General features: G+C 64.9%; 5 protein-coding genes across 10 annotated transcripts in view; 4 read left to right on the plus strand and 1 right to left on the minus strand.

Moving 5' to 3' along the window:
- HDGF (heparin binding growth factor) lies at nt 1–7,848 on the plus strand. Of its 2 annotated transcripts, XM_041397256.1 has the most exons (7): nt 1–133; nt 5,007–5,083; nt 5,171–5,309; nt 5,398–5,574; nt 6,941–7,021; nt 7,342–7,451; nt 7,560–7,848. In XM_041397256.1, exons 1-7 carry the CDS (start codon nt 47–49, stop codon nt 7,564–7,566), a joined length of 678 nt encoding a protein of 225 aa, XP_041253190.1. In that variant the 5' UTR covers nt 1–46; the 3' UTR covers nt 7,567–7,848. The 2 variants fall into 2 exon arrangements, with proteins under 2 accessions (XP_041253190.1, XP_041253189.1); XM_041397255.1 differs by lacking the exon at nt 6,941–7,021 and having other exon boundaries at nt 7,261–7,451.
- A 1,244-nt stretch (nt 7,849–9,092) lies between these two features.
- Nucleotides 9,093–11,198, plus strand: MRPL24 (mitochondrial ribosomal protein L24). Of its 3 annotated transcripts, none has more exons than XM_041397249.1 (6): nt 9,093–9,201; nt 10,000–10,183; nt 10,265–10,360; nt 10,459–10,562; nt 10,636–10,766; nt 10,845–11,198. In XM_041397249.1, exons 2-6 carry the CDS (start codon nt 10,004–10,006, stop codon nt 10,979–10,981), a joined length of 648 nt encoding a protein of 215 aa, XP_041253183.1. In that variant the 5' UTR covers nt 9,093–9,201; nt 10,000–10,003; the 3' UTR covers nt 10,982–11,198. The 3 variants fall into 3 exon arrangements, with proteins under 3 accessions (XP_041253183.1, XP_041253182.1, XP_041253181.1); XM_041397248.1 differs by having other exon boundaries at nt 9,140–9,201; nt 10,003–10,183; XM_041397247.1 differs by having other exon boundaries at nt 9,186–9,201; nt 9,993–10,183.
- A 53-nt stretch (nt 11,199–11,251) lies between these two features.
- Nucleotides 11,252–14,642, minus strand: METTL25B (methyltransferase like 25B). 2 transcript variants are annotated; one of them, XM_041397230.1, is made up of 7 exons: nt 14,508–14,642; nt 14,203–14,318; nt 13,461–13,754; nt 13,325–13,387; nt 12,563–13,245; nt 11,556–11,743; nt 11,252–11,451 (listed from the first exon to the last, which is right to left on the minus strand). In XM_041397230.1, exons 1-7 carry the CDS (start codon nt 14,563–14,565, stop codon nt 11,270–11,272), a joined length of 1,584 nt encoding a protein of 527 aa, XP_041253164.1. In that variant the 5' UTR covers nt 14,566–14,642; the 3' UTR covers nt 11,252–11,269. The 2 variants fall into 2 exon arrangements, with proteins under 2 accessions (XP_041253164.1, XP_041253165.1); XM_041397231.1 differs by lacking the exon at nt 13,325–13,387.
- Nucleotides 14,552–19,208, plus strand: ISG20L2 (interferon stimulated exonuclease gene 20 like 2). Its single transcript, XM_041397244.1, has 4 exons — nt 14,552–14,742; nt 15,094–15,706; nt 16,438–16,638; nt 18,016–19,208. Exons 1-4 carry the CDS (start codon nt 14,552–14,554, stop codon nt 18,127–18,129), a joined length of 1,119 nt encoding a protein of 372 aa, XP_041253178.1. The 3' UTR covers nt 18,130–19,208.
- Nucleotides 19,209–19,763: 555 nt separating this feature from the next.
- CRABP2 (cellular retinoic acid binding protein 2) overlaps nt 19,764–26,631 on the plus strand; it is an 8,521-nt gene continuing 1,653 nt past the window's right edge. Inside the window, exons 1-3 of one of the 2 annotated variants that reach the window (XM_041397253.1) lie at nt 19,764–19,799; nt 22,556–22,638; nt 24,297–24,475. In XM_041397253.1, the coding sequence (XP_041253187.1) occupies nt 22,569–22,638; nt 24,297–24,475 (249 nt within the window). In that variant the 5' untranslated portion in view covers nt 19,764–19,799; nt 22,556–22,568. Of the gene's footprint in view, nt 19,800–22,218; nt 22,639–24,296; nt 24,476–26,631 lie in introns of those variants that run through there. The other variant, XM_041397252.1, reaches the window with a different exon arrangement.

The raw sequence follows: 26,631 nt of genomic DNA on the forward strand, positions 1-26,631 counted from the left end.
CTCCCCCCGCCCGCTCCCCCGGTCCCGGGAGGAGCCGCCAGCCAAGATGTCCCGGTCCAACCGGCAGAAGGAATACAAATGCGGGGACCTGGTTTTCGCCAAGATGAAGGGTTACCCGCACTGGCCTGCCCGGGTAAGGAGCTGGGCAAGGGGTGGGGGGGCGATGGGACCCCCCGGTGCCCCCCCCGGTGCTCTCTCCGGTGCTCCCCGTTGCATAACGCGGTGCCCCGGGGATGGGGGGAGGGGGCGCACCGGGGTCAGGCTGCCCCCGTGGGCCGGCGGGGGGGTGTGTCCGCACGGGGGTCAGCCTTCAGTCCCCCCCCGGTCCCCTCCACCGGGGCCGGGGTCCAACTTTGCCGGTCCCTTATGTAAGGCCGGGCCCGGCGGACTCGGGGGTTATTCGGTACCGAGCTTTGGGGAGGCGCTTTCGGGACGTTTCTTTGGGTTTGGGGTGGATTTTATATGTTGCGAACGACGTCCCGGACTCCCCCGGGCCCTTTTTGTGCTGTTTATTCATTTCTCTCCCGGCGGGGCTGGGGGGGGTCACGGGTGGAGACCGCGTGGCTTCTGCCACCGCGTGGGAGTGGGGACCCCCCTTGTGCCGGCCGGGCACCGGCAGCGGAACACGAGGCTGGGCCAGCCCGGGGTGACCCCTCCTCCCCGGGGTGACCCCCCCCGGTACCGCGGGGGTCCCTGTTCCACGTGGGGCCGCACCTCGCTCCATTGCGAGACCCCCTGGAGGGGCCAGGTCGCCCCCTCGATGATTTGGGGGAGCCCGGGTGGGGGGTTTCAACCAAACCCCCCCGCCCTGGGCTCGCCGGCAGGTCCCCGAGCGTGTCACCCTGCTCTTGGTGGCCTTACCTCTCGCCACGGGTGCCAGAGAGGTGGCAGCGCTCGCCGGGAGTTTGGCTTTAGAAAATCGATAGAATTATTGAGGACTTAGGACGGGGGGAAGGGGGGGGCCGTGCATACGGGGAGGGAAGGGTGGTCCAGGCCCCGCCGGTGTCCCCCGGAGGGTCCTGCGTGTCCCGGGAGGGGGGGGTCGTTGCCATGAGCCCGGGACCCCCGGGATGAACCCAAAGCCGTCAGGGCCGGGGGCCGTGGGCAGCACAACACGGCGCTGGTTATTTTTAAGCGGTTGATGATGCAGTTTAAAATTTCCTTGGAGTGTTCCCCCCCACACACACACTCACGCTCCCCTCCCGGCCTTGCTGCGAAGGGCACTGGGGCTGCCTGGAGCCCCCAAACTGAGCGCAAAAAGGGAGGAATGGGGCGATGGGCTTTAAAGGCCGATGATCCCCCCCCGTCCCCCCCATCCCCTCCTCCTTCCCCTCCCGGATTTGAATAACTTTTGTTTGGTTTGTCGGCTTCTGGCGGGGAGGCCGGGAGGGGGTTGGGAGCCGCTCGGATTTGGCACTGGCCTCCCAACGCGCATTTGAAAGCGGCTTTGCGAGGAGGAGCCACAGGGATCCCTGGGAGCCCTGCTTCCACCGCCGCCTGCTTTTCCACCGCAGCTTCCCTGGGGGGCACGGCCGTGCTCCCCCGGCCCCCAGCGCTGCCCCGCTCCGGGCTGGTGCCAGCTCGGGGCTCGCAAAGCCTCGTGTCGGGCTCAGCTCCCGAATTAGCGCCAGCCCCGCTCGGGTTTCACGCCCCACGCATCTCCCAGCGCCTGGTTCGGCCAACACCATCACGTTTTTGGGGTGCTGGGGCAGGCAGGGAATAGGAATTGGGCTCCCCAAGGCCAGGTTTGACCGAGGGGGGGTTGGAGCTCGGCCCTCCCCACCGTGACTAATCAGGCAGGGCTTGCCCGTGACTAATCAGGTGCTGTGATGAAACGTTACCCGGCCACGCGTGGCGTTTGCTGGGATATTTGTTTCCAGCCAGGTGTGGCTGGAGCTGAGAGATAGGGGAAGAAATGGATGGGGGTGGCACCTGGCGCTGCTCCCCAGCACCAGCAGCTCAGGGGAAACCTCTCCCTGAGAGGGGCAGCGTTAAACAGAGGGGAAACTGAGGCACGAGGGTGGGGAGATGAGTCGCTGGCAGCTGGAGGATGATGCTTGCCTCCCTTTCCCCCTCACCCCTTCTCTGCGGGGTCCCTTATGCCAGACCCTGGTTGTTGGTGCTTCCCTGCCAGATCTGCAGCCCCTGTTTGTACAGAGCTCTGGGACACCCTTGGAGCACGGCAGGGGATGAGGCAGCAGTGCCACACGGGATCCTGGCGCCTCTGACATCCCCCCTTTCCTGAGCATCTCCTGTTCCCCTGGCTGTGCCCTGGGGTCGGGATCCTGGCACCACTGACATCCCCCTCCCTGAGCATCTCCTGTTCTCCTTTCTGTGCCTGGGGTTGGGATCCTGCTGGCCATTCCAGGTAATTTGGTTCCCCTTGCCAGCTGATGCTGGGATGGGGCCCAGTCGTGGCCCCAGGGCTGAGGAGAGCCCTGGGGATGGGACTCAGGGGTGCCACAGGACCCCCACCCAGTGCATGTACCCCCTCCCCACGTGCTTCATCGACCGTGTGTGACCCACATGAGTTAATTCCATTCATTAATTAATTCCTCTTCCCAACAGCCAAGCCCTCGCTGCCAGCCTTGTCCTGCAGCGGGGAAACTGAGGCAGGGAGGGAGCTGCTCCCAGCCCCCATGGCCGGCGCAGGGCAGGCTGCATCCAGCCGTGCTCTGTGGAGCCGTGGCAAAGGTGAAGAGCAGAGGTTGGGGGCAGAGTCCAGAGCAGGGGTACGTGCTCGTCCCTCCCCTGCCACGCTCCAGAGCTTCCCCTCCTGGGGGACCTGTCCCAGCCTATTTTCAGACCCCCCCAGGCCCTGGGTGCAGGTCCAGGCTGTGACACCAGTGCCATTCCCAGGGGCTGGCGGGGGGACAGAAATGGGCACCGTGGACTTTGCCCTGGCACTGCAGCCCTGTCTCCCTCTGCTGCCACTGTCCAGTGAGCGACAGGGACGGACAAACAGACACGGGCTGTGACAGTGCCACCAGCCCTGGGGCACTCTGGGCAGCCCAGGGTTTTTGGGTGGGTTTGCAGTGTCTGCACTATCGGTGTCCCCAGTGGGGTGTCACCCGTGTCCCCGCAGCCCGGACCCCGCCTGGCCGTGCAGATAGAGCCACCACATCCCCTGGGGGTGCAGGAGGGGCTGATAAAGGGCTGGCAGCAATGGGCTGTGCAGGGAATCCCACTGCCAGAGGTCCCAGCTGTCCCACGGAGCCCCTGGGTTCCTGGGCTAGGGACATGGTGACACAGGGCAGCCATGGCTGGAGCTGCTGCCCGTGCTGCCTTTCCTTGGGAAAACTTGCTGGGGGATCTCCATCAGGGTCCTGGCCCTGCCAGGGGCTGTGGGATCCCTGTCCAGGCCTGGTGGGGGAGGGTCTGGGATACCATGTCCTTGCCTGGGGGCTCTGGGGCTGGTGGCACATTGTGCCAGGAGTGACCTGCAGGAAGGTGGCCTGGGGGAAGCACCATCCCCGGGCTGGGCTGGGCCGGGCTGAGCTGGGCCGGGCTGGTGGCCGCCCCTCTGAGTCACATCATCCCCTCCTCCACCTTCGGTGCCACGCAGGGATGGAGCTGCTGCTCCCAGCTGCCACCATGGGCCAGGGTCCTGCTGGGGACTGTCCCTGCTCCTGGAATGTCCCCCGGTGGCATTGGGGCATGACAGTGCCAGGAGCCCCAGGGCTCTGGGTGGGTGGGAGCGCTTCAATCCTGAAACTCCCCCTGGATCCTGGTGCAGGGCCTGGATGCCTCAAACCACATTTGGGCAGTGAGGATGGCACTAAGGCACGTCCCACCCAGGAGTGGGACATCACTCCAAGCCTCCACCACATCCCAGTGCCCCTCGCAGTGCCCCATCCCCTCCGTCTGCCCCGGGGCTGTGCCAAAATTGCCCCTCAGCACAGTGACAAGTGTTAGCCCCATCCCCTGCTCTGCGAAGGAAATCAGGAGAAACTCTTGGCCAAATCCACCCTGTCACAGCACCCCGGCCCTGCTGACTGGGGAAACTGAGGCTGGGCAAGCTGTGGGGGTCATGGTGACTTAGGGAAGGTTGTGCCATGAGTCAGCAGAGCGCTGGGAGCGGGACCTGGCATCCTGGCCGTCCCCGCTGGCACCTTCCAGCCCGGTGACGTGCTGGCGCCTGCCCCGAGACCCCCACCCGCATCCTCCTTCAGCTCCTTCCACCTCCCTTGGAGGTTTTCTCGGGGAATTTATGGCTGCTGGCTGCAGGGGGGGTTATTTTTAGATGCTATAAAAAGCAGCCGGAGTTGCTTTCGCTCCCTTCCCGCTTGGCGCCTCGGGATTATTCACGCTCGGTGGAGCAGCACCTGCCTGTGGGCTTGGCACCGGCTGCTGCGTGACCCCAGAGCCCTCTCCAGACTGTCCCCTTGTCTGGTGACCCCGTTTTGGCCAGGGTGTCCCCCCCAGGCACCCCAATCCCATTGCTGGCCCAGGCTGGGGGCGATGCCTGTGGCACCGCTGGCAGTGCCTGAATGTGCTGAGTGTGAATGAGCTGGTCTAGACTGGAGCTTAAGGCACGAGGGGGTGGGAGAAGGGGAGCCCTGCTGGTCCCCACACCTGGGGGCAGAACCTCGTGTTCTGCTGAGCACTGTCTCCAGACTGTGGGGGAATTCCCAAGGAATTTTCCTTTCCTGAGCTGTGCCCATCCACAGGACACTGGAGAGGGTGGGTGGGGGCATGTCCTGGGGTCTGAGGAGCTGTGGCACCACTGGCAGTGCCTGAATTCGCTGAGTGTGTCTGAGCTGGCCTAGACTGGAGCTTAAGGGGATGAAGGGGTGGGAGAAGGGGAGCCCAGTGGGAGCCCAGTTGTTCTGCTAAGCATTTCTTGCCAGCACTGTCTCCAGACAGTGGGGGAATTCCCAAGGAATTTTCCTTTCCTGAGCTGTGCCCATCAGAGGACACTGGAGGGGGTGGGGGGATGTCCTGGGGTCTGAGGAGCCCCAGGGGTCTCTGCCCTCTCCTGTCACCCTGTCCTTTGTGTCACACAGATTGATGAGATGCCAGAAGCTGCAGTCAAATCCTCCTCCAATAAGTACCAAGTCTTCTTCTTCGGGACCCACGAAACGTGAGTGGGAGCTGGGGCTCACAGTGAGTTTGGGAGAGGTGAGACCCCCCCCTTGCTCCCGCCCCTCACTGTTTCCCCCTGGCACAGGGCATTCCTGGGGCCCAAAGACCTCTTCCCCTACGAGGAGTGCAAGGAGAAGTTTGGAAAACCCAACAAGCGGAAAGGGTTCAGCGAAGGTTTGTGGGAGATCGAGAACAACCCCACGGTCAAAGCCTCCGGCTACCAGGTGGGTCACGAGCTGGGGGGGCTCCATCCCACCTCCCCCCGCCATTCCTCCTTCCTGGGGGCCCCCTGTGAACCCCCCTTGCCCACAGCCCACCCAGAAGAAGAGCTGCCCCGAGGCGGCCGAGCGGGAGCCGGAGGGGGACGGGGAGAAGAAGAGCAACGCCGAGGGCAGCAGCGACGAGGAGGGGAAGCTGGTGATCGACGAGCAGTCCAAGGAGAAGAACGAGAAAGGAGGGATCAAGAGGAAAGCTGAGGATGCTTTGGAGGTACTGGGTGGGCTGGGCAGGGCTGGGGGTGTTGGGGACTGGAGATGGGGATGTTTGGGACAGGAGATGGGGATGTTTGTTTGGGACAGGAGATGGGGATGCTGGGGACAGGGGATGGGGATGCTGGGACTGGGGCTGGAGGTGTTGGGGGCAGGGGATGGAGATTTTGGGGACAGGGGATGAAGATGTTGGGGACAGGGGATGGGGATGTTGGGGGCAGGGGATGGAGATTTTTGGGTCAGAGGATGTTTGGGACCCGGAATGGAGATACTGGGGACAGGATACTGGGGACAGGAGATGGAGATGTTGGGGATGGGATGAGGATGTTGGAGACAGGGAATGGAGGTGTTGGGGACAGGGAATGGAGATGTTGGGGACAGGGGATGGGGATGTTGGGGGCAGGGGATGGAGATTTTTGGGTCAGGGGATGTTTGGGACACGGAATGGAGATACTGGGGATGGGATATTGGGGACAGGGGATATTGGGGACAGGATATGGAGATGTTGGGGACAGGGGATGTTGGGGACAGGGGACAGCAGCTGGGGATGTTTGGGACAGGGATAGGGATGTTTGGGACAGGATTTTTGGGACAGGGGCTGGGGATATTTTTGGAACAGGGGATGGAGATGTTGGGGATGGGATGAGGATGTTGGAGACAGGGAATGGAGGTGTTGGGGACAGGGAATGGAGATGTTGGGGACAGGGGATGTTGGAGACGGGGTGAGGATGTTGGGGAGAGGGGATGAAGATTTTTGGGATAGGGGATGTTGGGGACAGAGGACAGGGAGTGGAAATGTTTGGGACTGGGGCTGGAGATGCTGGATACAGGGGATGTTGGGGACAGGGGACATTGGCTGGGGATGTTTGGGACAGGGATAGGGATGTTGGGGACAGGATTTTTGGGACAGGGGCTGGGGATATTTTTGGAACAGGGGATGGAGATGTTGGGGATGGGATGAGGATGTTGGGGACAGGGAATGGAGATGCTGGGGACAGGGGATGTTGGGGACAGAGGACAGGGAGTGGAAATGTTTGGGACTGGGGCTGGAGATGCTGGATACAGGGGATGTTGGGGACAGGGGACAGCAGCTGGGGATGTTTGGGACAGGGATAGGGATGTTTGGAACAGGATTTTTGGGACGGGCTGGGAATGGAGATGTTGGGGAATGGGGATGTTGGGGACAGGGATGGGGATGTTGGGGGCAGGGGATGGAGATTTTTGGGTCAGGGGATGTTGTGGACAGGGATGGGGATGTTGGGGGCAGGGGATGGAGATTTTTGGGTCAGGGGCTGTTGGGGACAGAGATGGGGATGTTTGGGGCAGGGGCTGTTGGGGACAGGGTCTGACCTGAGTTCTCCTCCCAGGACTCCCCCAAACGCCCCAAGGATGCAGAGGGGCAGGAAGGGGACAAGAAGGTGGCCAACGAAGAGACCCCCAAGGAGGAGGCGATATTTGTTTGAGACAGGGAATGGAGATGTTGGGGACAGGGGATGTTGGGGACAGGGATGGGGATGTTGGGGGCAGGGGATGAAGATTTTTGGGTCAGGGGATGTTGGGGACAGGGGATGGGGATGTTGGGGGCAGGGGATGGAGATTTTTGGGTCAGGGGCTGTTGGGGACAGAGATGGGGATGTTTGGGGCAGGGGCTGTTGGGGACAGGGTCTGACCTGAGTTCTCCTCCCAGGACTCCCCCAAACGCCCCAAGGATGCAGAGGGGCAGGAAGGGGACAAGAAGGTGGCCAACGAAGAGACCCCCAAGGAGGAGGCCAAAGCCAACCCAGGAGAGGGGGACAAGAACAGCGACGCCGCCGACACACCGGCCACCAACGAGGCCAAGCAGGAGGGCAAGGAGGAGGTCAGAGACCACAAGGAGAGGTGAGGCTGGTCCTGTGAGCCCTATCCCCACAGCCTCCAGGTTTTGGGGGCCCCCCTGGCACCACAGGGGTCTGACAAGAGCCTGGCTCTCTTCTTGGCCCCCCACAGCCTGTAGTGGCTTCCCTGGCGAGCTGATCCTTCCCTGCTGGCTCCTGGGTGCTGCCCCACGCCGGCTCGTCGCGTCCGGAGCTCCGGATGAGAGAAACCACCCCGACAAGGAAATTTCCAAAAGAAAAAAAAACTACAAAAAGAAGAAAAAAAAAAGAGGAATGCAGAGCAGCCCGGTACTGCCCCGAGCGCTCCGTGCCCGCCCCGCTGTGGGCGCACGCTTTGTGTTAGCGATTCCTCGGGGCTCAGCTGGTGATTTGAAATAAAAGCAAATCTTGCCTTTTTAAAAGAGCCTGTGGGACCTGGGTTAGCCCCTGGACCCCCCTGCATGGGGGGTTTTGGGGCCTTTTGGGCCGCCAGAGCCCCTCTGGGGTGGGGGGAGTGAGCACATGGGGCTGGGGCAGGGGAAGGGTTTGGATGGGAGCTAAAATAGGAATTACAGAATCACAGAATGCCCTGAGCTGGATGGGGCACAGAAGGATCAAATCTCACTGCTGGCCCTGCACACAGCACCTCAAAATCCCAGCATTGTCTAACACTCCTTGACCTTAAGGATCTTGGAATATCTTGAGCTGGGAGGGACCCCATCGAGTCTGGCCTTGCACAGGACACCCCAAAATGCTCCCAACCCAAATGTCCTAGAACCTTGTTCAAGCACTCAGCTTCCGTGCTGGAATGGTGGAATATCCTGGGCAGGAAGGGACCTGTCAGAATTAAGGATCTTGGAATATCCTGAGCTGGGAGGGACCCCATCGAGGTCTGGCCTTGCACAGGACACCCCAAAATGCTCCCAATCCAAATGTCCTAGAGCATTGTCCAAGCACTCAGCCTCTCTGCTGGAATAGTGGAGTATCCTGAGCAGGAAGGGACCCATCAGGATAATCGAGTCCAGTTCTGGGCCGTGCACAGGACACCCCAAAATGCTCCCAAACCAAATGTCCTAGAACCTTGTTCAAGCACTCGGCTTCCGTGCTGGAATGGTGGAATATCCTGGGCAGGAAGGGACCTGTCAGAATAATGAAGTCTTGCTCTGGGTCCTGCACAGGACACCCCAAAATGCTCCCAGTCCCAGCCTCCTAGAACATTGCCCAAGCACTCAGTTTTCATGCTGGAATAGTGGAATACCCTGACCAGGAATAATCAGGATAATCGAGTCCTGCTCTGGGCACTGTGAAATCCCATCCTGTGCCCGAGGGCCGTGTCCAAACGCTCCGTGAGCTGTGTCAGGCTTGGGGCCGTGACCGTTCTTGGCCGCTCTGTCCCACACACAGCCCAGACAGGACAGGCCAAACTGGGCCGGCTCCCTGCAGAGGGGACGGCAGAGACTGTCCCTTGTCCCTGGACCAGCCCCGGGAGCAGGAAGGACAGCAGCAGAAGATGGAGCCGAGGCCGGACTACAGCTCCCGGGCAGCCGCTCACCGTGGGCCGGGGCTGCGGCCTGGCTGGGGGGCCGGAGGGGCGGCGGAACTACGGCTCCCGGCGTGCCCCGCGCCAGGACCACAACTCCCGGCGTGCCCAGCGCCTGGACCACAACTCCCGGCGTGCCCAGCGCCGAGCATCACCCCCCGCGACCTCCACAGCGCCGCGGCTTGGCCACGCCCACCGCGCTCGGCCACGCCCCCGGAGCGCGGGAGCGGCGCGGGTGAGCGGGGAGGGGGCCGGGACCCCCGCGGGGCTCTGCGGGGCCTTTCCGGGCTACCGGGGGGGTTTGCCGGGGCTTGGGGTCCTTTGGGGGCGGCCGGGGCTGTGCGGGACGCCTGGGTGTCGTTCCTGGTGGGGTGGAGGGGGTGTGTGCTCTGCGGGTTCCTTTGGGAGCAGGGGGGCCTTTGGGAGCAGGGGGGCTCGGGAGTAATGGGAGTTTTTGGGAGTCAGGGAGTATTTGGGAGTCAGGGAGCTCTTTGGGAGCAGGGTGATCTTTGGGAGTCAGGGGGTCTTTGGGGTATCCATGGGGCCCCTCGGGGGTGGGGGAGGCTCTGCCCGTGTGCGTGTGCCCTTTGGGGGATTGAGTTCTGTGGGACCCCGGGTGCTCTTGGGGGGTGTTCCCCCCGGGAAAGGGGAAGATGTGTGTGTGTCTCTGCGGGGAGTGGGGGGCTCTGCAGTCCCCGATGGGAGTCCTGGTGCTTTTCAGGACACCGGGGTCCCCTTTGTGTGGGGGTGCCCTGTGGGATCGCTGGGTCCCTCCATGGTTAAGGGATCTGCCAGCACCTGGATCCCCTTTGGGCTGTGGGGGATCTGCTGGGGACCAGGTCCCCTTTGCGGGTGTGGGGGGCGACAATCTGTGGGATCCCTTTTGTGGGGGGCTGCTCTGCCAGACGCTTCCATCCCCTTCAGGGGGGGCTCAGGGTGGGTGGGCTTTGCCGGACCCTTACACCTGTCCACACACGACCCTGGCGAGGATGAGGGGTGTTCACAGAGCCCCCCCTGACCTCCCACTCTGCAGCAGCATGCGGCTCTCGGTCCTGCTGAGCGCGGCGCGGCCGCGGCTGCCCCCGGGCTACCGGCACGGCACGTGGCCCCCGGACTCCGTGGCCGCCCGGCTCCGCAACCCCCCGGGGCAGCGCCGCCGCAAGGTCTTCGTGGAGCCTATCGCCAAGGACGACTGGAAGGTGTTCAAGGGTGACACGGTGAGGCTCACCCCTCCCCGGGCTCCCCCCCTGCCTGGCAGCTGGGCTGGGGTCCCACCTGTGCCCCTCTCTCCGCCGCAGGTGCAGCTGCTGGCCGGGAAGGACGCGGGCAGGCAGGGCATGGTCACCCAGGTGGTGCGAGACCGCAACTGGGTGGTGGTGGAAGGACTGAACACGGTGAGGCCGCGGCGGGGAGGGCTGCAGGAGGCCCTGCAGCCTGTGGGGGAGGCTGGGGGGGCCGCGGGCCGTCCGTGACCCCCACGGTGCCCTCGCAGCACTATCGCTACGTCAACCGCATGGCCAAGTACTCGGGGACCTACGTCGCCAGCGAGGCGCCGCTGCTGCTCAGCCAGATCTGCCTGGTGGACCCCGAGGACCGGTAAAGCCCCCGGGGGGTGCTGGGGGGACCCCCAGCCTCAGTCCTGCCCCCCAGCAACGCCCCGTGCCCGCAGGAAGCCGACGGAGGTGGAGTGGAGGTACACGGAGGAGGGCGAGCGCGTGCGCGTGTCGCTGCGCAGCGGCCGCATCCTGCCCGTGCCCCCGCAGCCACGCAAGGATGGCATCGTCCCCGAGCAGTGGATCGGTGAGAGGGGTGGCACAGGGGGTGGTGGCACGTGGCAGGGGACATGGGGGGGTCAGCGCTGTCCCCTTGCCCGCACAGATGGCCCCAAGGACACGTCGAAGGAGGACGCGCTGGCCAAGACGTACCGGCCGTCGCTGAAGACCTTCGAGGAGGAGATCATGGATGCCATGGGCATCGTGGAGACACGGCGGGCCAAGAAATCCTACTGGTATTAACTGGGGGAGCTGGGAGCCCCCCCAGCCAGGCCAGGAAATCCTACTGGTGTTAACTGGGGGAGCTGAGAGCCCCCCCAGCCAGGCCAGGAAATCCTACTGGTGTTAACTGGGGGAGCTGGGAGCCCCCCCAGCCAGGCCAGGAAATCCTACTGGTGTTAACTGGGGGAGCTGGGAGCCCCCCGAGCCGGGCTCTGCAATAAACACCCCCTGGATTTGCTGTTTGTGGTGCGCAGTGCTTTTGGCGTAGCACAGACTCACACCCAGCCCTGGAGTGTAAAAATCCTGGGTTTATTGTGGGTTCTGCCACTCCCTGGGGGACTCTGCTTCCTCCAGATCCTCATCCTCGCTGCTGTGCCCATCCTCAGCGTCCTTGGCCAGCGCTGTGGCCAGCGGGGTGCGTGCGGCCACCAGCACCAGGTTCCGCGGGGAGAACCGGGGGTTGAAGAGGGGCACGAGGGCACAGTGGAAACCTGGGAAAAAGGGAAAAAGGAGAGTTGGGAGAACAGAGAGAGGGGTCCAGGGAGAGAGGAGAAAGGACGGGGAGGAGGGCCCTGGCAGCTGTGCCCATGCCCACCTTGCTCCCGCAGGTAGAGCAGGCGGTCGAGCAGGATGAGGGTCTCCACGGCAGGTGCCAGAAGCTGTCCCAGGGTGCAGAATGCCACCACCTTGTGCTGCTGCTCCAGCATGGCCCCCACAGCCCCCGAGTCCAGCGGGACCCCCGCTGGGTCCAGGCCTGCCAGGGACAGCCCCAGCTGGGCGTATCTGTCATAAAACGGGGGCAGGGGAGTCTCAGGCAGGGCTCCCCCATCTCCACACTCAGTAGGAGGGTCCCAAAAGGGGGTTCCCCCTCCCTAGTCTCACTGTGGGGCCAGGAAGGGACACAGGAGGTTGGCCCCACTCCCCAAACTCACAAGGAGAGTTCCAGAAAAGGATCCTCCCTCTCAAACTCATGAAGAGGGTCCCAGAAGGGAGTTCTCCCTCCCCAAACTCACTGTGGGGCCAGGAGGAGGACAGGAGGTTGACCCCATTCCCCACTCATGACAAGGGTCCCAAAAGGGGGTTCCCCCTCCCCAAACTCACTGTGGGGTCATGAGGGGACACAGGAGGTTGACCCCGCTCAGGAAGAGGGTCCCAAAAAGGAGTTCTCCCTCCCCAATCTCACTGCGGGGCCAGGAAGGGACACAGGAGGTTGACCCCAGTCCCCAAACTCACAAGGAGAGTTCCAGGAAAGGATACTCCCTCTCAAACTCATAAAGAGGGTCCCAGAAAGGAGTAACCCCCTCCCCAAACTCATTGCAGGGCCAGGAAGGGGCACAGGAGGTTGATCCCACTGCCACACTCAGGAAGAGGGTCCCAAAAGGGGGTTCCCTGTCCCCAAACTCACTGCAGGGCCACTGCAGGGGGTTTCCCCTCCCCAAACTCACAAGGAGTTCCAGAAAAGGATCCTCCCTCCCCAAACTCATGGGGGGCTAGAAAAGCATCCTCCCTCCCCAAACTCAGGGAGGGCCAGCAGATCTCCCAGAAAGGGCTCACTGGGGACCACCAGGGGATGCAGAAGGGGGTCCCCGTGCCCAGACTCACTGGGGGAAGCTGAGGGTGTGTGCCTTCCTGCCCGGCTGCAGGCCCAGGTGCCTCTTGCCGGGGTCGGCGGCGCGGATCAGGCTCTCGAGCACGGCGCGGTAGCAGTGGGCACGCAGGTGGGCGCTGCCCCCGCGCAGCCGCCCCTGGTACTCCTCCAGAGCGTGGCACGCGGCCTCCCGTGCCCGGTAGGACAGCTGGTGGCCCGGCAACGCCGCCACCGAGGCGCTCAGGGGGTAGCCAGGGGGCTGCTGCGGGGCTGTCGACAGCTTCATGTAGCAGCAGCCCACCAAGGCCACGGCAGCCACGGCGGGGCTGCGGGCGAAGTGGCACAGCAGGGCAGGGCTGAGGTCCCCGCAGGCGTGGAGCGCCGTCACCAACACCCTCCCCCCGTCCTCAGAGCCCCCCGGGCCCCCCAGCGGGTTCCGGGCAGCTGGGCCGGGTCCTGGGGGGTCGGGGGGCAGCAGGAACTCCCCCCAGGGAGCTGCGGGGTCCAGGCGGCCGGCGATGTGCTGGGGGGCACGGGGGGTGAGGGGGTGCCCCCTGTGTGCCAGCGCCCTGCTCTTGCCCAGCTCCCGCAGCAGCTCCCGGTCGAAGCGCTCGGCCAGGCCCACCAGGCGCCCGTCGCTCTCCACTGCGGTGACCCCCAGCCCCAGGCCGAAGGCCAGGAACCGGGACAGGTGGCCCTGGAGGGGGGACATGAGCTCAGCTGGGCTGGGGGGATCCCCTGGGACCCCCGCTCGGTGTCCCCCCGCTGTCTCTCACCTGCCCCGCTCCAACGTCCACCACGCGCTGGCAGCCGGTGGCGCGGCTCAGCCGCCGCAGCAGCTGGGGGGAAAGGGGGGCTCTTAGGGGGCTGGGGGCAGCCGAGGGGGCTCAGGGCACAGCCAGGGACACCCACCTTGCCCAGGCGCTGGATCTCGTGCTGCTTCTTGGGCTTGACGTGGCGGCGCAGCAGCGGGTGCAGCCGGGAGCTCTGGCACGGCGGGCACGGGGGGCACGGGGGGCACGGGCAGCCCCGAGGGAAGCCCAGGGCGCGGGCAGCGGCGGCAAAGGCCAGCAGGGACAGGGGCCAGGCAGCCCCCGGGCCCCCACGGCCCCCCAGGAGCCCGGCCAGCTGCACGGGGGTGGCACTGGCCAGGGCGGGCTGCCAGGCTGCGGGCAGCTGTGCCCACAGATCCTCGGTGAAGAAATCCTGAGGAGAGCGGGGTCAGCGTGGGGAACACGGGCTGGGGGGGACAGCCAGGGGGGCAAAGCGTGGGGAGGGCACAGCCCGGGGGTCACAGTCTAGGGGGCACAGCCTGGGGGACACAGCCTGGAGGGTAAAGCTTGGGGAGGGCACAGTCTGGGGGACACAGCCCTGGGGGACAGCCCGGGGGGACACAGCCTGGATGGCAAAGCCTGGGGAGGGCACAGCCTGGGAGTGGCACAACCTGGGTGACACAGCCCAAGGGACACAGGCTTGGGGGACAGCTTGGTGGGCATAACTCAGGGGGCAGAGCCCAAGGGGCACAGTGTGGGGAGCACAGCCCAAGGGGGCACAGTCCGGTGGGCACAGCTCAGGGGGCACAGCCCAGGGCGCACAGTCTGGGGGGCACAGCTCAGGGGTCACGTCGCAGGGGGCACAGCTCCGGGACACTCACAATGACAAAGGCGTCGAGCAGGGGCCGGTAGAGCGTCAGCAGGCGGATGATGTCGGCGGCTCGCCGCTGCTCCGGGCGCTGTGGGCGGCCCTGGGGGGCGGCAGCCATGGCGGCCCCTGGGGCGGCAGGGGGGCGTCACCCTGGCACTGTCACCCCTCCCTGGCTGTGCCCCTGCCATTCAGCACCCATATGACGTCATCGCGCAGTGACGTCACGAGAGAACGCGTCCCGCCGTGACGTCACGCGGCTGTGACACCACCCCCCAACCCCACCGAGACGCCCCCCGGAGCCATGACATCACTCACCCCCGGGCACTCGTGACGTCACCGGGCCGGCCGGGACACCGGGCATGTCGTCGCCCATGCTCCCTGACGTAGATCTGACGTCATCACACACGTCACGGAGACGCCGCGCGGCCGCGCGCGTGCCCCTCAGCTCCCGGCGCCGCCGAGTTCCCGCCGCGGCGCGCGCGGATGACGTCAGTGCCGGCACCGGGCCGGCCGCGTGTTTCCCGGAAACTTCCGGTTCCGGGACGCGGAGGTGAGGGGGTGCGGGTGACACTGGGGGTCTCCGGTACCGGGAGTCCCGGGGGTCGGGCATTGCCGGTACCGGGAGTCCTGGGGGTCAGGGGTTCCTGGTACCGGGAATCCCGGGGGTCAGGCATTGCCGGTACCTGGGGTCGGGCATTGCCGGTATCGGGAGTCCCGGGGGTCGGGCATTGCCGGTACCGGGAGTCCCGGGGGTTGGGGGGTCAGGCATTGCCGGTACCGGGAGTCCCGGGGGTCGGGTATTGCCGGTGCCGGGGGTCGGGGGTTGCCGGTACCGGGAGTCCCGCTGTCGGGGGTTCCCGGTACCGAGGCCCCCGCCGCTGAGCTCCTCTCCGCCCCGCAGCGGCCCCGCCATGGACGATCTGATTCTCAACGTGGACTTCGCCGCCCCCGAGCGCCGCCCGAAGAAGGAGCCAGGGAGCCGAAAGCACCAGAGCTTCGTGCGGCGGCGGCGGGAGCTGGAGCGCCGCGGGGTCCTGCGGCAGAAGCAGCTCCCGGGGGCACCGGGCGGGCTCCGGCGAGCCCGGACACGGCGCTCGGGCCGGCGCATCCCTAAAGAGAACGGCACTGCCGCCGCTCCCCGGTGCCCTCCGGTATCCCAGAACCCCACCGGCACCAAGGGGAAAGCTCAGGGGGCGGCTGGCAGTGCCCCCCCGGCAGCCCAGAACGGCCCCGGTGCTCCCGCTCGGGGCGCGGGGAAGGCGCGGGGGGCGGCTGGCAGTGCCCCCCCGGCGCCCCCCAAGCTGGTGGCCATAGACTGTGAGATGGTGGGCACGGGGCCCGGCGGGCGCACCAGCGCGCTGGCCCGCTGCAGCATTGTCACCTACGAGGGGGACGTGGTGTACGACCGCTACGTGCGGCCCGAGGAGCCCATCGTGGACTACCGCACCCGCTGGAGCGGCATCCGCCGGCAGCACATGGCCACGGCCGTGCCCTTCCGCAGGGCACAGCAGCAGGTCGGGGACGGCGACAGCCGCAGGGGGTGGCGGGCACCCGGGGGTGGGCTAGGCTCTGGGGACACGGGGGTGGGGGGTGTGGGGCTGAGCCCCCCAGGGCAGGGGGGGACATTGTGCTCCAGGGACAATCCCTGTGCCCCCCAGGGCAGGGGGGACAATCCCTGTGCCCCCCAGGGCAGGGGGGACAATCCCTGTGTCCCACGGGGCAGAGCAGGGACAGTCCCTGTGTCCTACAGGGCAGGTGGGGTCAATGCTTGTGCTCGTGGGACAATCCCTGTGCCCCTCAGGGCAGGAGGGGACAATCCCTGTGCCCCCCAGGACAGGGGGGGACAATCCCTGTGCCCCCCACGGCAAGGCAGAGACAATCCCTGTGTCCCACAGGGCAGTGTGGGGACAATCCCTGTGCCTTGGGGACAATGCCTGTGCCCCTCAGGGCAAGGGGGGGACAATCCTTGGGATTGGATTGGGAGTGCAGGAGTGGGAGGGGGTGGCTGCAGTGTGAGGGGCTGCAGCCATAGGGCATGTGGGGCTGGGGACAGGGATTGTCCCCTCTGCCCTGTGGGGCACAGGGATTGTCCCTGGGGCACAGGGATTGTCCCCATACTGCCCCACACCCACTCAGCCCCACAGCTCTGCCCCATGTGGCTGCCCCTGTTCCTGGGGAGGGACAGAATCTTCCCCCGGGGGCAGGGGTGGCACTGCTGGGGGTCTCACCCCCTCCTCTCCTGCAGGTTCTGAAGATCCTGGCTGGGAAGGTGGTGGTGGGCCACGCCATCCACAACGACTTCAAGGCTCTGCATTACTGCCACCCCAAAGCTCTGACCCGGGACACGTCGCAGATGCCGCTGCTGAACCGCAGGGCTGGCTTCCCCGAGAACGTGGCCATCTCCCTGAAGCGCCTCACCAAGGCCCTGCTGAACCAGGACATCCAGGTACCCTGGCTGCAGCCCCCGGAGCTGGGGAGCCCCTGCACCCTGCCAGGGACACAGTGGGGAGGGAAGGGGGAAGGTCTGAGGCACCCTGAGTCCAGCCATTGCTGCCAGTCCTGGAGCAAGGCAGCCCTGTGCCTCAGTTTCCCTTCTCTGGGAGGGGGGAACCCTCAGCTGAATCCCTGCAGCCTTGGGGTTTTTCCCTGCTCTTTTTACTTTATGCACAACCCACAGCTTTGCCTGCATCTCCCCAGTTTTCTCAGTATCCCCAAATCTGCCTCTACTCCCCTAAGCTCCCTGCATCCCCCAGAGCTTCCTGTACCCCCAAATCTACCTGCATGGCCCCCATTCTGCCTGCACCCCCTCATCTTCCTGCATCTGCCTGCACCCCCCCCAGAGCTGCTGGCATCCCCCCCAGTCTCTCTGCAGCCCCCTGGAGCTGCCCATATGCCCTGATCCACCCCAAATCATGCACCCCAAATCCTCCTGCACGCCCTCAACTCCCTGCATCCCCCCACCCTTACTGTGTGCATTGCCCCACAGCTGCCTGCACTCCCTGGTCTCTGTACATCCCCCCCTCCCAGTTCTGGCTGCCCCCTTGCACCCCCTCATCTCCCTATATCTGCCCACCCAAGGTGTCTGCACCCCCCCAGAGCTGCTGGCATCCCCCCCAATGTGCCTGCAGCCCCCTGAGCTGCCCGTATGCCCTGATCCACCCCAAATCATGCAGCTCAACCCCTGCAGCCTTGGGGGATTTTTTCCTGCTCTTTTCCCTTTATGCACACCCCACAGCTTTGCCTGCAATTCCTCAGTTTTCTCCTAAATCTGTCTCTACTCCCCTAAGCTCCCTGCATCCCCCAGAGCTTCCTGTACCCCCAAATCTACCTGCATGCCCCCCATTCTGCCTGTACCCTCACAAATCTTCTTGCACCCCCTCATCTCCCTATATCTGCCCACCCAAGGTGTCTGCACCCCCCCAGAGCTGCTGGCATCCCCCCCAATGTGCCTGCAGCCCCCTGAGCTGCCCGCATGCCCTGATCCACCCCAGACCCAATGTGCCTGCATCCCCCAGAGCTTCCTGTACCCCCAAATCTGCCTGCACCCCCTCATCTTCCTGCATCTGCCTGCACCCCCTCCAGAGCTGCTGGCATCCCCCCCAGTCTCTCTGCAGCCCCCTGGAGCTGCCCATATGCCCTGATCCACCCCAAATCATGCACCCCAAATCCTCCTGCACGCCCACCCTCAACTCCCTCCCCCCACCCTTACTGTGTGCATTGCCCCACAGCTGCCTGCACTCCCTGGTCTCTGTACATCCCCCCCTCCCAGTTCTGGCTGCCCCCCCAAAATGGGAGCTGTGCTAAGCTGTGTCTGTGCCCACAGGTGGGGAAGAGTGGCCACTCCTCGGTGGAAGATGCCCGAGCCACCATGGAGCTCTACAAGGTGGTGGAGGAGGAGTGGGAGCAGCACCTGCAGCAGAACCCAGACCAGAAGTGACACCCTGGGGGGCTCAGAGTGACACCCCCGGCCTGGTCCTGCCTTTGGGGGGGTCCCACAGTGACACCCCCAGAGTGACAGGCCCAGTCCTGCCTCTGGAGGGACCCACAAGTAATGGCCTAGGCCTGATCCTGCCTTTGGGGGGGACCCAGAGTGACACCCCCGGCCTGGTCCTGCCTTTGGGGGGGTCCCACAGTGACACCCCCAGAGTGACAGGCCCAGTCCTGCCTCTGGAGGGACCCACAAGTAATGGCCTAGGCCTGATCCTGCCTTTGGGGGGGACCCAGAGTGACACCCCCGGCCTGGTCCTGCCTTTGGGGGGGCTGCAAGTGACACTTCCAGAGTGATACCAGAGTGACAGGCCCAGTCCTGCCTTTGAGGGGGCTCAGAGTGACACCCCTGGCCTGGTCCTACCTTTGGGGGGGTCCCACAGTGACACCCCAAGGCCGGTCCTGCCTCTGGGGGGGGTCCCACAGTGACACCCCCAGCACAGTCCTGCCTCTGGGGGGTCCCACAGTGACACCCCCAGCCCGGTCCTGCCCCTCGAGGGTCCCATGAGCCCTGGGGGGCTGAGGAGGAGCCAGGTGTGATGTCCGTGTCCCCAAGCCTGTCGTGCCTTGTGCCGCTGTCCCCAGGACGCAGGCAGGGCCCGGCCCGGTGCCTTCCCCCCCAGGGTGGGTTTCTGGGGTTCTGCACCCCCCGAACGCTTCGGGGCTGCTGCTGCTGATCTGGGAGTGGCCTTGGGGCAGCCCGAGCGCAGCCGCCATCCCTGGGGGGCTGGGAGTGGAGCGGGCTCCTTCCTCCCCCCAAAACTACCTCTGTGAGCGCCGGGAGCTGCCGCGACTGCGGCGGGACTCGGATCCCTCTGCAAAGTCCCCGCTCCGCTCTGGCAGCTGCTTTAGGGTGGTGAAATTCCACCTTTTTGTGCAAGGAGCGGAATAAAGCCGGGCATGGCCCCATCCGCCTGCCCGAGCCCCCCGTGCTGCCCCGGGGGCGACCCCGGGGGTCCCGCGGGCGAGTTCCCCCCGAGGGCATCCGTACCCTGGAGGCGCCCGAGCCTTGATGGGAACTGCTTTGAACTGAAAGGTTTATGTGCAAAATCCTAATTAAAAAGAAATGATTAAAGAGCTCTTCCCTTCGCTGGGGACGAGGAGGAGCCCCCTGCCCCGGTGGGCGGGAGCGGGGGGTCCCTTACCGGGCCGTCACCCGCCACCCTCCGACATCTGCTCTTCCTCCTCCTCCTCCTCTTCCTGCCGGGGCCTTGCTGGCCCCTTCCCCGACCCCCCCGCACCCCCTTTTCTGCCGAACCCCCAGCGGCTCCCCGGTGTTGCCGTAACCGGGAGCGGAGCCGGTGCCGAGCCCGGGGCATCCCCCGCCCCCGCCGGGCTGGCCGCGGCCCCGAGCCCCCGCCGTGCGTCACTTTTTCCAGCCTTTCCTCGTGTTTACGTGGCTGCGCTTGGCTCGGGGCGCTGGAGCCCGAGGGAGGGTTTTGGGGGTACAGCAGGAGGGGCCCTTCCTCCTTTTTTTGGGATAAAAACCAAGATTTGGGTCCCCCCGGTGCGCTGGAGAGAAACGCCCGAGCATCCCACGGGCCGGGAGCTTGGGGGGTTCGTCCCTACGGCCCGGGTGGGGGTGGGAAAAGCTGTCCGAGCCCCAAAATGCAGAGGAAGGTGGGAGGGCGGAGGAGCAGGCGGGAGCCTTTGTGTCTGGACTGGGTCTGGCGGTGATTAGGGGCTTTGCAGCGGTTATAAATGGCCGGTCGTTAAAGGGGTTTATGGCCCTGGAAATGAGAAGCAGCCGGCCGGGCCCCAGCCCCCGGCGGGTGCGGGATGCGGGTCAGGGTCTGGGGATCCCTTCGATCTCACCCTGGGGTCCCTCCGGATGGGGCTGGAGCAGGGGGTGGGTTCCCGGGGCTGGGGAAGGGTCCCAGAATCGGGCTGGATCAGGGTCCTGGGAGGGTCCAGAACCAGGGCAGGGTGCTGGAGATGAGTGAGGGTCCTGGAGCTGAGTGAGGGGCTGGGGCAGGGTCCTGGAGCTGAGTGAGGGTCTGGAACCAGCTCAGGGTCCTGGGGCTGAGTAAGGGACTGGGGCCAGGGAGGTCCTGGAGCTGAGTGAGGGTCTGGAAGTGGGGCAGGGTCCTGGAGCTGAGTGAGGGTCCTGGGCAGGGCAGGTCCTGGAGCTGAGTGAGGGTCCGGGGCAGGGCAGGGCCCCGCCGGGGAGGCACAGCAGAGGTCCCGGGGCACGTGGGCTCCCTCCCGCCCCACAGCCGGGGGTCCCTCGGCCACGGGCCCGGGCCGGGCTCGGTCGCGCCGTCCAGCTGCGTTTCATTTCCGCAGCGGCCGTGGCCGTGGCCAGAGGCGGGGGGTGGGGGCTGCGTCCCGCCAGCTGGGGAGGATTTGTGGGGACAATGGGCGGAGAGCAGTGGTGACCTGCCCTTGCTCAGCTTCACCCCCCACAGAGGAGCCCCCCGATCTTCTCTCCCAAATTGGGATGCCCCCCAAAACTTCGGCTCCTGTTTGGGGTGAGGGTACCCGACAGCCCCTCCCGGGGTAGATCCCGTGCACGGGGAGGGGGGAACACCCCCAAGGACGCCCCCATCCTCGCAGGAGGGGCTCGGTGGCACCGACAGCGTTTTGGGGGGCCCCCGGGGGTACCGGGGCAGCGATGGAGCCCAGCCCGGGCTGGGGGAGCCCCCCCAGGGTTTGCGCTCAGGATTTCTGCGGTTTGTGAGGATTTTTGCCGGGAAGGCGGGTGCGGGCGGTGGATGGTGCCGGATGTTTCCGGAGGCTGAGCCAGCTGCTGCTGCTGCCCTGGCACCGGCACACGGCTGCCAGAGACTCTGCGCCCTTTCCCAGGGGTGACCGGCGCTCCGGGGGGGTTATTTGGGGCCAGTGGCTCGCCTGCCCCCCCCCAGGGCTTCACCAGGATGGGAGGGAGGGAGGGAGAGGAGGGTGGGGTGCGAAGGCTTTATCCGCCCTTCCCGGCAGAATCCCTTCCAGATGTGGGGCTGCCGGTGCCGGCGTCCCCCACTGGGTCACGGTGCCCAGCACGGGACGAGGGGCGCGGGGGTGCCCTCGGGGTTTGCAGGCAGATCCCGCCCCAGACCCCTCCACCCACTTACCCTGGCATGGAGATGCTTTTTTTTCCCTCCCCATTTTCCCCAGATTCGGAGCAAACCCACAGCACCGCCCCTCCCGTGACTCCTGCGTCCCTGGGGTGAAGGGTTTGGGGTGACCCTTCACCAGCACCCCCTCCCCGGGCCCCTGCAGCGCTGCCTGTCCCTGTCGCTGTCCCTGTGCCCCGTGGCACGGCCCTGGCGCTGCTGTAGGTGAGGTTGTGTCAGAATTCCTGTTCTTCAGGGGATTAGGGATGCGGCAAGCCGGGACTTGGCTCGCCGGCCCCAGCCGGAGGTTCTGGGGGCACGGGGGGGATGTGGCCAGGAGGAGGGGGGCCACGGGGGGCTCTGTGGGGCCTTTTTCACACCAAATCGGAGAAGAAGCCTCTCTCCTTCCATTCCAGAGCTCCTGCTGAACCAGAAACGCCATTTCTTGCTTTTCTTGCCCAGAACCGGCCCCGCGGCACAGCCTGCCCTTCCCGCGGCGGTTCCCAGGGCTGAGAAAGCTCGGGAAATCCCTCTCGAGGCGCTCCTTACCTGGCTGGGAGCGGGGTTTCACCTGCCCCGGGCAGCTCGGCCACAGCCCCACGAGTGTGCAGTTTGTAGTGAGTTTGGGAGTGGGTTTGTGAGTGAATTTGTACGTTTGAGAGTGAGTTTGTGAGTGATTTTGTTAGTTTTGTGAGTTTGGGAATTTGTGCATTTGTGTGTGAGTTTTTGAGTTGTGTGGGATGGTGAGGCTGGGAAAGCCGTGGATCAAGCCCACGTGTGCACAAGCGAGCACAGGCACCTGCACACGCCCGTGCCAGCACCACAGCTGTGCAAACACGCGTGTCCTGTGCACACTCGGGGGGTGCGGCGAGATTTGGGGGTGCACACGGCTGTGGGGGGACACATGGAGATCGGGAGGGTACAGGGGGCTTGGGGGGGTACAGACAGATTTGGGGGATTCAGCACATGTGGGGTTCAGCACAGTTTCGGGGGGATGCTGGAGATTCGGGGCATCCAGGGAGATGAGCAGGGTGCGGATCCCGGGAGGGTGGGAGGAATTTGGGGGGCACAGGCAGCCCGGGTGGTGCCTCTAGCCGGCAAATCGGGGCGGGGGGCTCCCCTGGGCTCTCACTCCGCAGGTGAGCGCGGAGCCCCCGGGCCGGGGCCGGGGCCGGGGGGTGGGACCAGCCCGGCGATAAAACGGCGGCGCGGGCGGGACGGGACGGACGGAGGGAGCGAAGCAGCGGCGGGGCCGGTGCCGAGGGAGCGGCGGATCCCTGGAACCGCTCATTGCCCCCTCGCTCCCCTCCCTGCGCCCCCCAGGCCGGCAGCCGCGATGCCCAACTTCTCCGGGAACTGGAAGATGAAGAGCTCGGAGAATTTTGAGGAGCTGCTGAAGGCGCTGGGTGAGTGGATCCCGCTCTCCGGGGCTCCCTCGGGCGGGGGGCGGGGGGGTTCCCCACATTCCCCCCAACATTCTCCCCATCTCCCCTCCACATCCTCTTCCAGCCGGGCAGTGCCGGTGCCCGGAGCAGCTGTGCGCCGCGGGGATCCCTCTGCTCCCCCTTTTAGCGAAGCTCTCGGTGCCCCACGGAGGAGTCAGAGACACGAGGGGGGCGGGCGGGTCCCCCTCTTTCCTGCCTCAGTTTCCCCACTCTGGTGCTCCCCCAAACCTGGACCCGCACCACCCCAATCCCCCCCGCCCCCTATCCCAAAAGCTCCCGCGGGCTCACCTGCCCCGGGGACCCTGGGTACAGCCGGTGTCCCCAAACCAGCCCGGGCAGGACCCGTTTGTGGGGGTTTTGGAGTCCCGTTCTCCCAGGCCTCATCTCGGGCCCCTTTGCCCCCCACGGCGGAGCTGAGTCCCCGCTGAGCGGGGGTGGGGAGGGCCTGGAGGTGGGGGGGGTCTCCGGGGGGTCCCCGGGGCTTTGGGCAGGATCAAATCCAGCTCCCGCACTGCTCCCCTCCGCCTGACCCGCTCCTCGCCAGCCGGGGAGCTGCCGGAGCAGAATATTTTCCAGGTTAGGGGATACGTAACGAATATTTCAGGATAATTATCACTTTCTTGGGTTTCACTCCCGATCCCCCGTCGCCCCTTCTCCCCGCCCTGGCCTCGCTGATGGAACCGGCTCGGGGAAACCTCAGCAGGAAAATAAATCTGCCAGCCCCCCCGGAGCCTTCCTCCTTTCCCACGGCGCAAGTGGGGGCTCCCCCCGGCTGCTCCCTCCGGGGGCTGGGGGCTTTATCAGCTCCAGCCCCCCGGACTGACCCCACAGACCGCCCGAGCCTTGGTTTTGCTCCCTTTGGGGGCTGTCTCTGCTCCCCCACCCCCGTCAGCATCATGGGGGGCGTGGGGGTCCGTGTCTAGCCCGGTTTCGGGCACCCCTCGGTGCGAATCAGGCCTGGGGGTGTTCGTGGGGGCTTGGCGTGGCCATTGAGGGGACCCCTCGGGGACATGTCCCTTCCCACTGCGGGGGGGGTTCGGCTCCCGGAGCCCCCCCGGCCCCTCCGTATCTCCCCCCTCCTGCGCCTGGGGCGCCTCCTTTGTGCGGGGAGCCTCTCTGGGGGTCAGTCCCCACCCCGAGGGTGACACGGGAACAATGTCCCCAAAGCAGCTCCCCCGTGACAGCCGGGGGCTCCGGGACGTGATGGATGAGCCTCCTCTGGAGCGGGGACAAAGCCCCAGCTGCCCGCGGCTGCCGAGGGGGCCGGGGGGGGGGAACGCGGGACCCTCGGGGGGGGTCACGCAGGTCACCTAACACGGAGCTCGGACTGGGGCCCTTGTCCCCGCTGTCACCCCGCTCTGGGTGAGCCTTGCCCCCGTCACCCCCGTCCCTTCCCCCGGGCGCATCCGGCGCCACCCCCGCCCCCTCCGCCAGGTAACGAGAGCCAGATGTGGCCCAGCGGTGCAGGGGGGGCTCGCCCGTCCCCCACCCCAGGGTAGCCCGGAGCCACCTGCAGCCCTCGCCGTGCCCCGGGACGTGTCACTGCCGAGGGGTCCCCCCGGTCACCGGGCACGCCGCGGGGGCGGGGGGCAGCTCGGTGCCACCGTGCCCCTCTCCAGGAGTGAACGTGATGCTGAGGAAGATCGCGGTGGCGGCGGCGGCCAAGCCGGCCGTGGAGATCCGGCAGGACGGGGAGAGCTTCTACATCCGCACCTCGACCCCCGTGCGCACCACCGAGATCCGCTTCAGGGTGGGCGAGGAGTTCGAGGAGCAGACGGTGGACGGGCGGCCCTGCAAGGTGCGGCGGGGAAACGCGCGGGGCTGCACACGGGTCAGAGGGAGAGTGAGTGTGAGTGAGAGTGAGAGTGGGAGTGTGTGAGAGCGAGTGTGAGTGAGAGTGAGTGAGAGAGTGTGAGAGTGTGAGTGTGTGAGAGTGAGTGTGAGTGTGAGTGAGAGTGAGTGAGAGTGTGAGTGTGAGTGAGAGTGAGTGAGAGTGTGAGTGTGAGAGTGTGAGTGTGTGAGAGTGAGTGTGAGTGAGAGTGAGAGTGTGAGTGTGTGAGAGCGAGTGTGAGTGAGAGTGAGTGAGAGAGTGTGAGAGTGTGAGTGTGTGAGAGTGAGTGTGAGTGTGAGTGAGAGTGAGTGAGAGTGTGAGTGTGAGAGTGAGAGTGAGAGCCTGAGAGTGTGTGAGAGTGTGTGAGTGAGAGTGAGTGAGAGTGTGAGTGTGTGAGTGAGTGAGTGTGTGAGAGTGAGAGTGTGGGAGTGTGTGAGTGAGTGAGAGTGTGTGTGAGTCTGAGAGTGTGTGTGAGTGTGAGTGTGTGAGAGTGTGAGAGTGAGTGTGTGACAGAGTGAGAGTGAGTGTGTGAGAGTGAGAGAGTATGTGAGTGTGTGAGAGTGAGTGTGTGAGTGTAAGAGTGAGTGTGTGTGTGTGAGAGTCTGAGTGTGTGAGTGAGACTGAGTGTGTGTGAGTGTGTGAGAGTGAGTGTGAGTGAGAGCCTGAGAGTGAGTGAGTGAGAGTGATAGTGTGAGTGAGAGTGTGTGAGTGAGTGAGTGTGTGAGAGTCTGAGAGTGTGTGTGAGAGTGAGGGTGTGAGAGTGTGAGAGTGAGAGTGAGTGTGTGACTGAGAGTGAGAGTGAGTGTGTGAGAGTGAGAGAGTATGTGAGAGTGTGTGAGAGTGAGTGTGAGTGAGAGTGAGAGTGTGAGTGAGAGCCTGAGAGTGAGTGAGAGAGAGTGTGTGCGAGTGAGAGTGAGTGAGAGAGTGCGAGAGGGTGAGTGTGTGAGAGTGAGAGAGTATGTGAGAGTGTGTGAGAGTGAGTGTGAGTGAGAGTGAGAGTGTGAGTGTGAGAGTGAGAGTGAGTGTGTGAGAGTGAGTGTGAGTGTGAGTGTGTGAGTGAGACTGAGTGTGTGTGAGTGTGTGAGAATGTGAGTGTGAGTAAGGGTGTGAGTGTGTGAGTCTGAATGTGAGACTGTGAGTGAGTGTGGGTGTGTATGTGAGTGTGTGAGGATGTGTGAGTGTGTCAGTGTGAAAGTGTGTGAGTGTGGGTCTGTGCGTGAGTGTGAGACCCTGTGAGTGGGTGTGTCTGTGAGTGTGTGTGAGTGTGTGAGTGTGAGTCTCTGTGTGAGTGTGATTAAGGCTGTGTGATTGTCAGACTGTGAGGGTGTGAGTGTGTCTGTGTGGATGTGAGTGTGGCTGTGAGAGTGTGACTGTATTAGTGTGGGTGTGTCTGTGAGTGTGAGACTGTGTGTGAGTGTGTGTGTCTCTGTGTGTGACTATATGTGTGTCTGTGTGACTGTGTCTGTGTGTCTGTGTGTGACTGTGTGTGTCTGTGTGTGTGTGCACACTTGCACCAGGACAGCAGCTGTCCCTCCCCCGTGTCACACACCCCTGTGCACACACACTGCACACACATCACACGGGGCACGCCCAGCACTGCTGTGCACACAGGGGTGTGTGTGTGTGCACAGTGAGTTTGCACACACGTTTGGCACGAGGCCAGGAGCTCTCACGTGTCTGTGTGTCTCTCACATGTCTGTGTGTCTGTCTGTGTCTGTCTGTGTGCACAGCCCCTTCTCCCCCCAGCTGCTTCCCCTCCTCCTGCACCCCATCCTCCCTCTCCTTGTGCCCTTCATCCCCTCCTGCATCCCCCATCCCTGCCCCGGGTCCCACATCCCCTCCCTGTGCTCTTAACCCTTCATTGTGCCCCTGAACCTCTCCCCGTGCCCCTCAACCCCTTCCCTGTGCCCCTCAACCCCTTCCCTATGCCCCCCATCCCCTCCCTGTGCCCCCAACCCTTCCTTGTGCCCCTCAACCTCTCCCTGTGCCCATCAACCCCTCGTTGTGCCCCTCATCCCCTCGTTGTGCCACTCAACCTCTCTCTGTGCCCCCAGTCCCTTCCCTGTGCCCCCAACCTCTCATTGCACCCCCCAACCCCTCCTTGTACCCCGCAGCCCCCCGTT

This window comes from Onychostruthus taczanowskii, unplaced genomic scaffold (assembly GCF_017590055.1).
Source record: "Onychostruthus taczanowskii isolate IOZ18803 unplaced genomic scaffold, ASM1759005v1 scaffold138, whole genome shotgun sequence".
NCBI classification, from domain to species: Eukaryota; Metazoa; Chordata; class Aves; order Passeriformes; family Passeridae; genus Onychostruthus; species Onychostruthus taczanowskii.

Bases quoted from the DNA above. Each gene is read 5' to 3' on its own strand.
- HDGF (XM_041397256.1), top strand. From the start codon at position 47: ATGTCCCGGTCCAACCGGCAGAAGGAATACAAATGCGGGGACCTGGTT. The intron at 5,084-5,170 runs GTGAGTGGGAGC...CCCCTGGCACAG, and splicing joins TTCTTCGGGACCCACGAAAC to GGCATTCCTGGGGCCCAAAG. The intron at 5,310-5,397 runs GTGGGTCACGAG...CCTTGCCCACAG, and splicing joins TCAAAGCCTCCGGCTACCAG to CCCACCCAGAAGAAGAGCTG.
- MRPL24 (XM_041397249.1), top strand. From the start codon at position 10,004: ATGCGGCTCTCGGTCCTGCTGAGCGCGGCGCGGCCGCGGCTGCCCCCG. The intron at 10,184-10,264 runs GTGAGGCTCACC...TCTCCGCCGCAG, and splicing joins AGGTGTTCAAGGGTGACACG to GTGCAGCTGCTGGCCGGGAA. The intron at 10,767-10,844 runs GTGAGAGGGGTG...TTGCCCGCACAG, and splicing joins CGTCCCCGAGCAGTGGATCG to ATGGCCCCAAGGACACGTCG.
- ISG20L2 (XM_041397244.1), top strand. From the start codon at position 14,552: ATGTCGTCGCCCATGCTCCCTGACGTAGATCTGACGTCATCACACACG. The intron at 15,707-16,437 runs GTCGGGGACGGC...CCTCTCCTGCAG, and splicing joins TCCGCAGGGCACAGCAGCAG to GTTCTGAAGATCCTGGCTGG. The intron at 16,639-18,015 runs GTACCCTGGCTG...CTGTGCCCACAG, and splicing joins TGCTGAACCAGGACATCCAG to GTGGGGAAGAGTGGCCACTC.
- METTL25B (XM_041397230.1), bottom strand. From the start codon at position 14,565: ATGGGCGACGACATGCCCGGTGTCCCGGCCGGCCCGGTGACGTCACGA. The intron at 13,755-14,202 runs GTGAGTGTCCCG...CGCTCTCCTCAG, and splicing joins TGCTCGACGCCTTTGTCATT to GATTTCTTCACCGAGGATCT. The intron at 11,452-11,555 runs GTGGGCATGGGC...CCTTTTTCCCAG, and splicing joins GCTCTACCTGCGGGAGCAAG to GTTTCCACTGTGCCCTCGTG.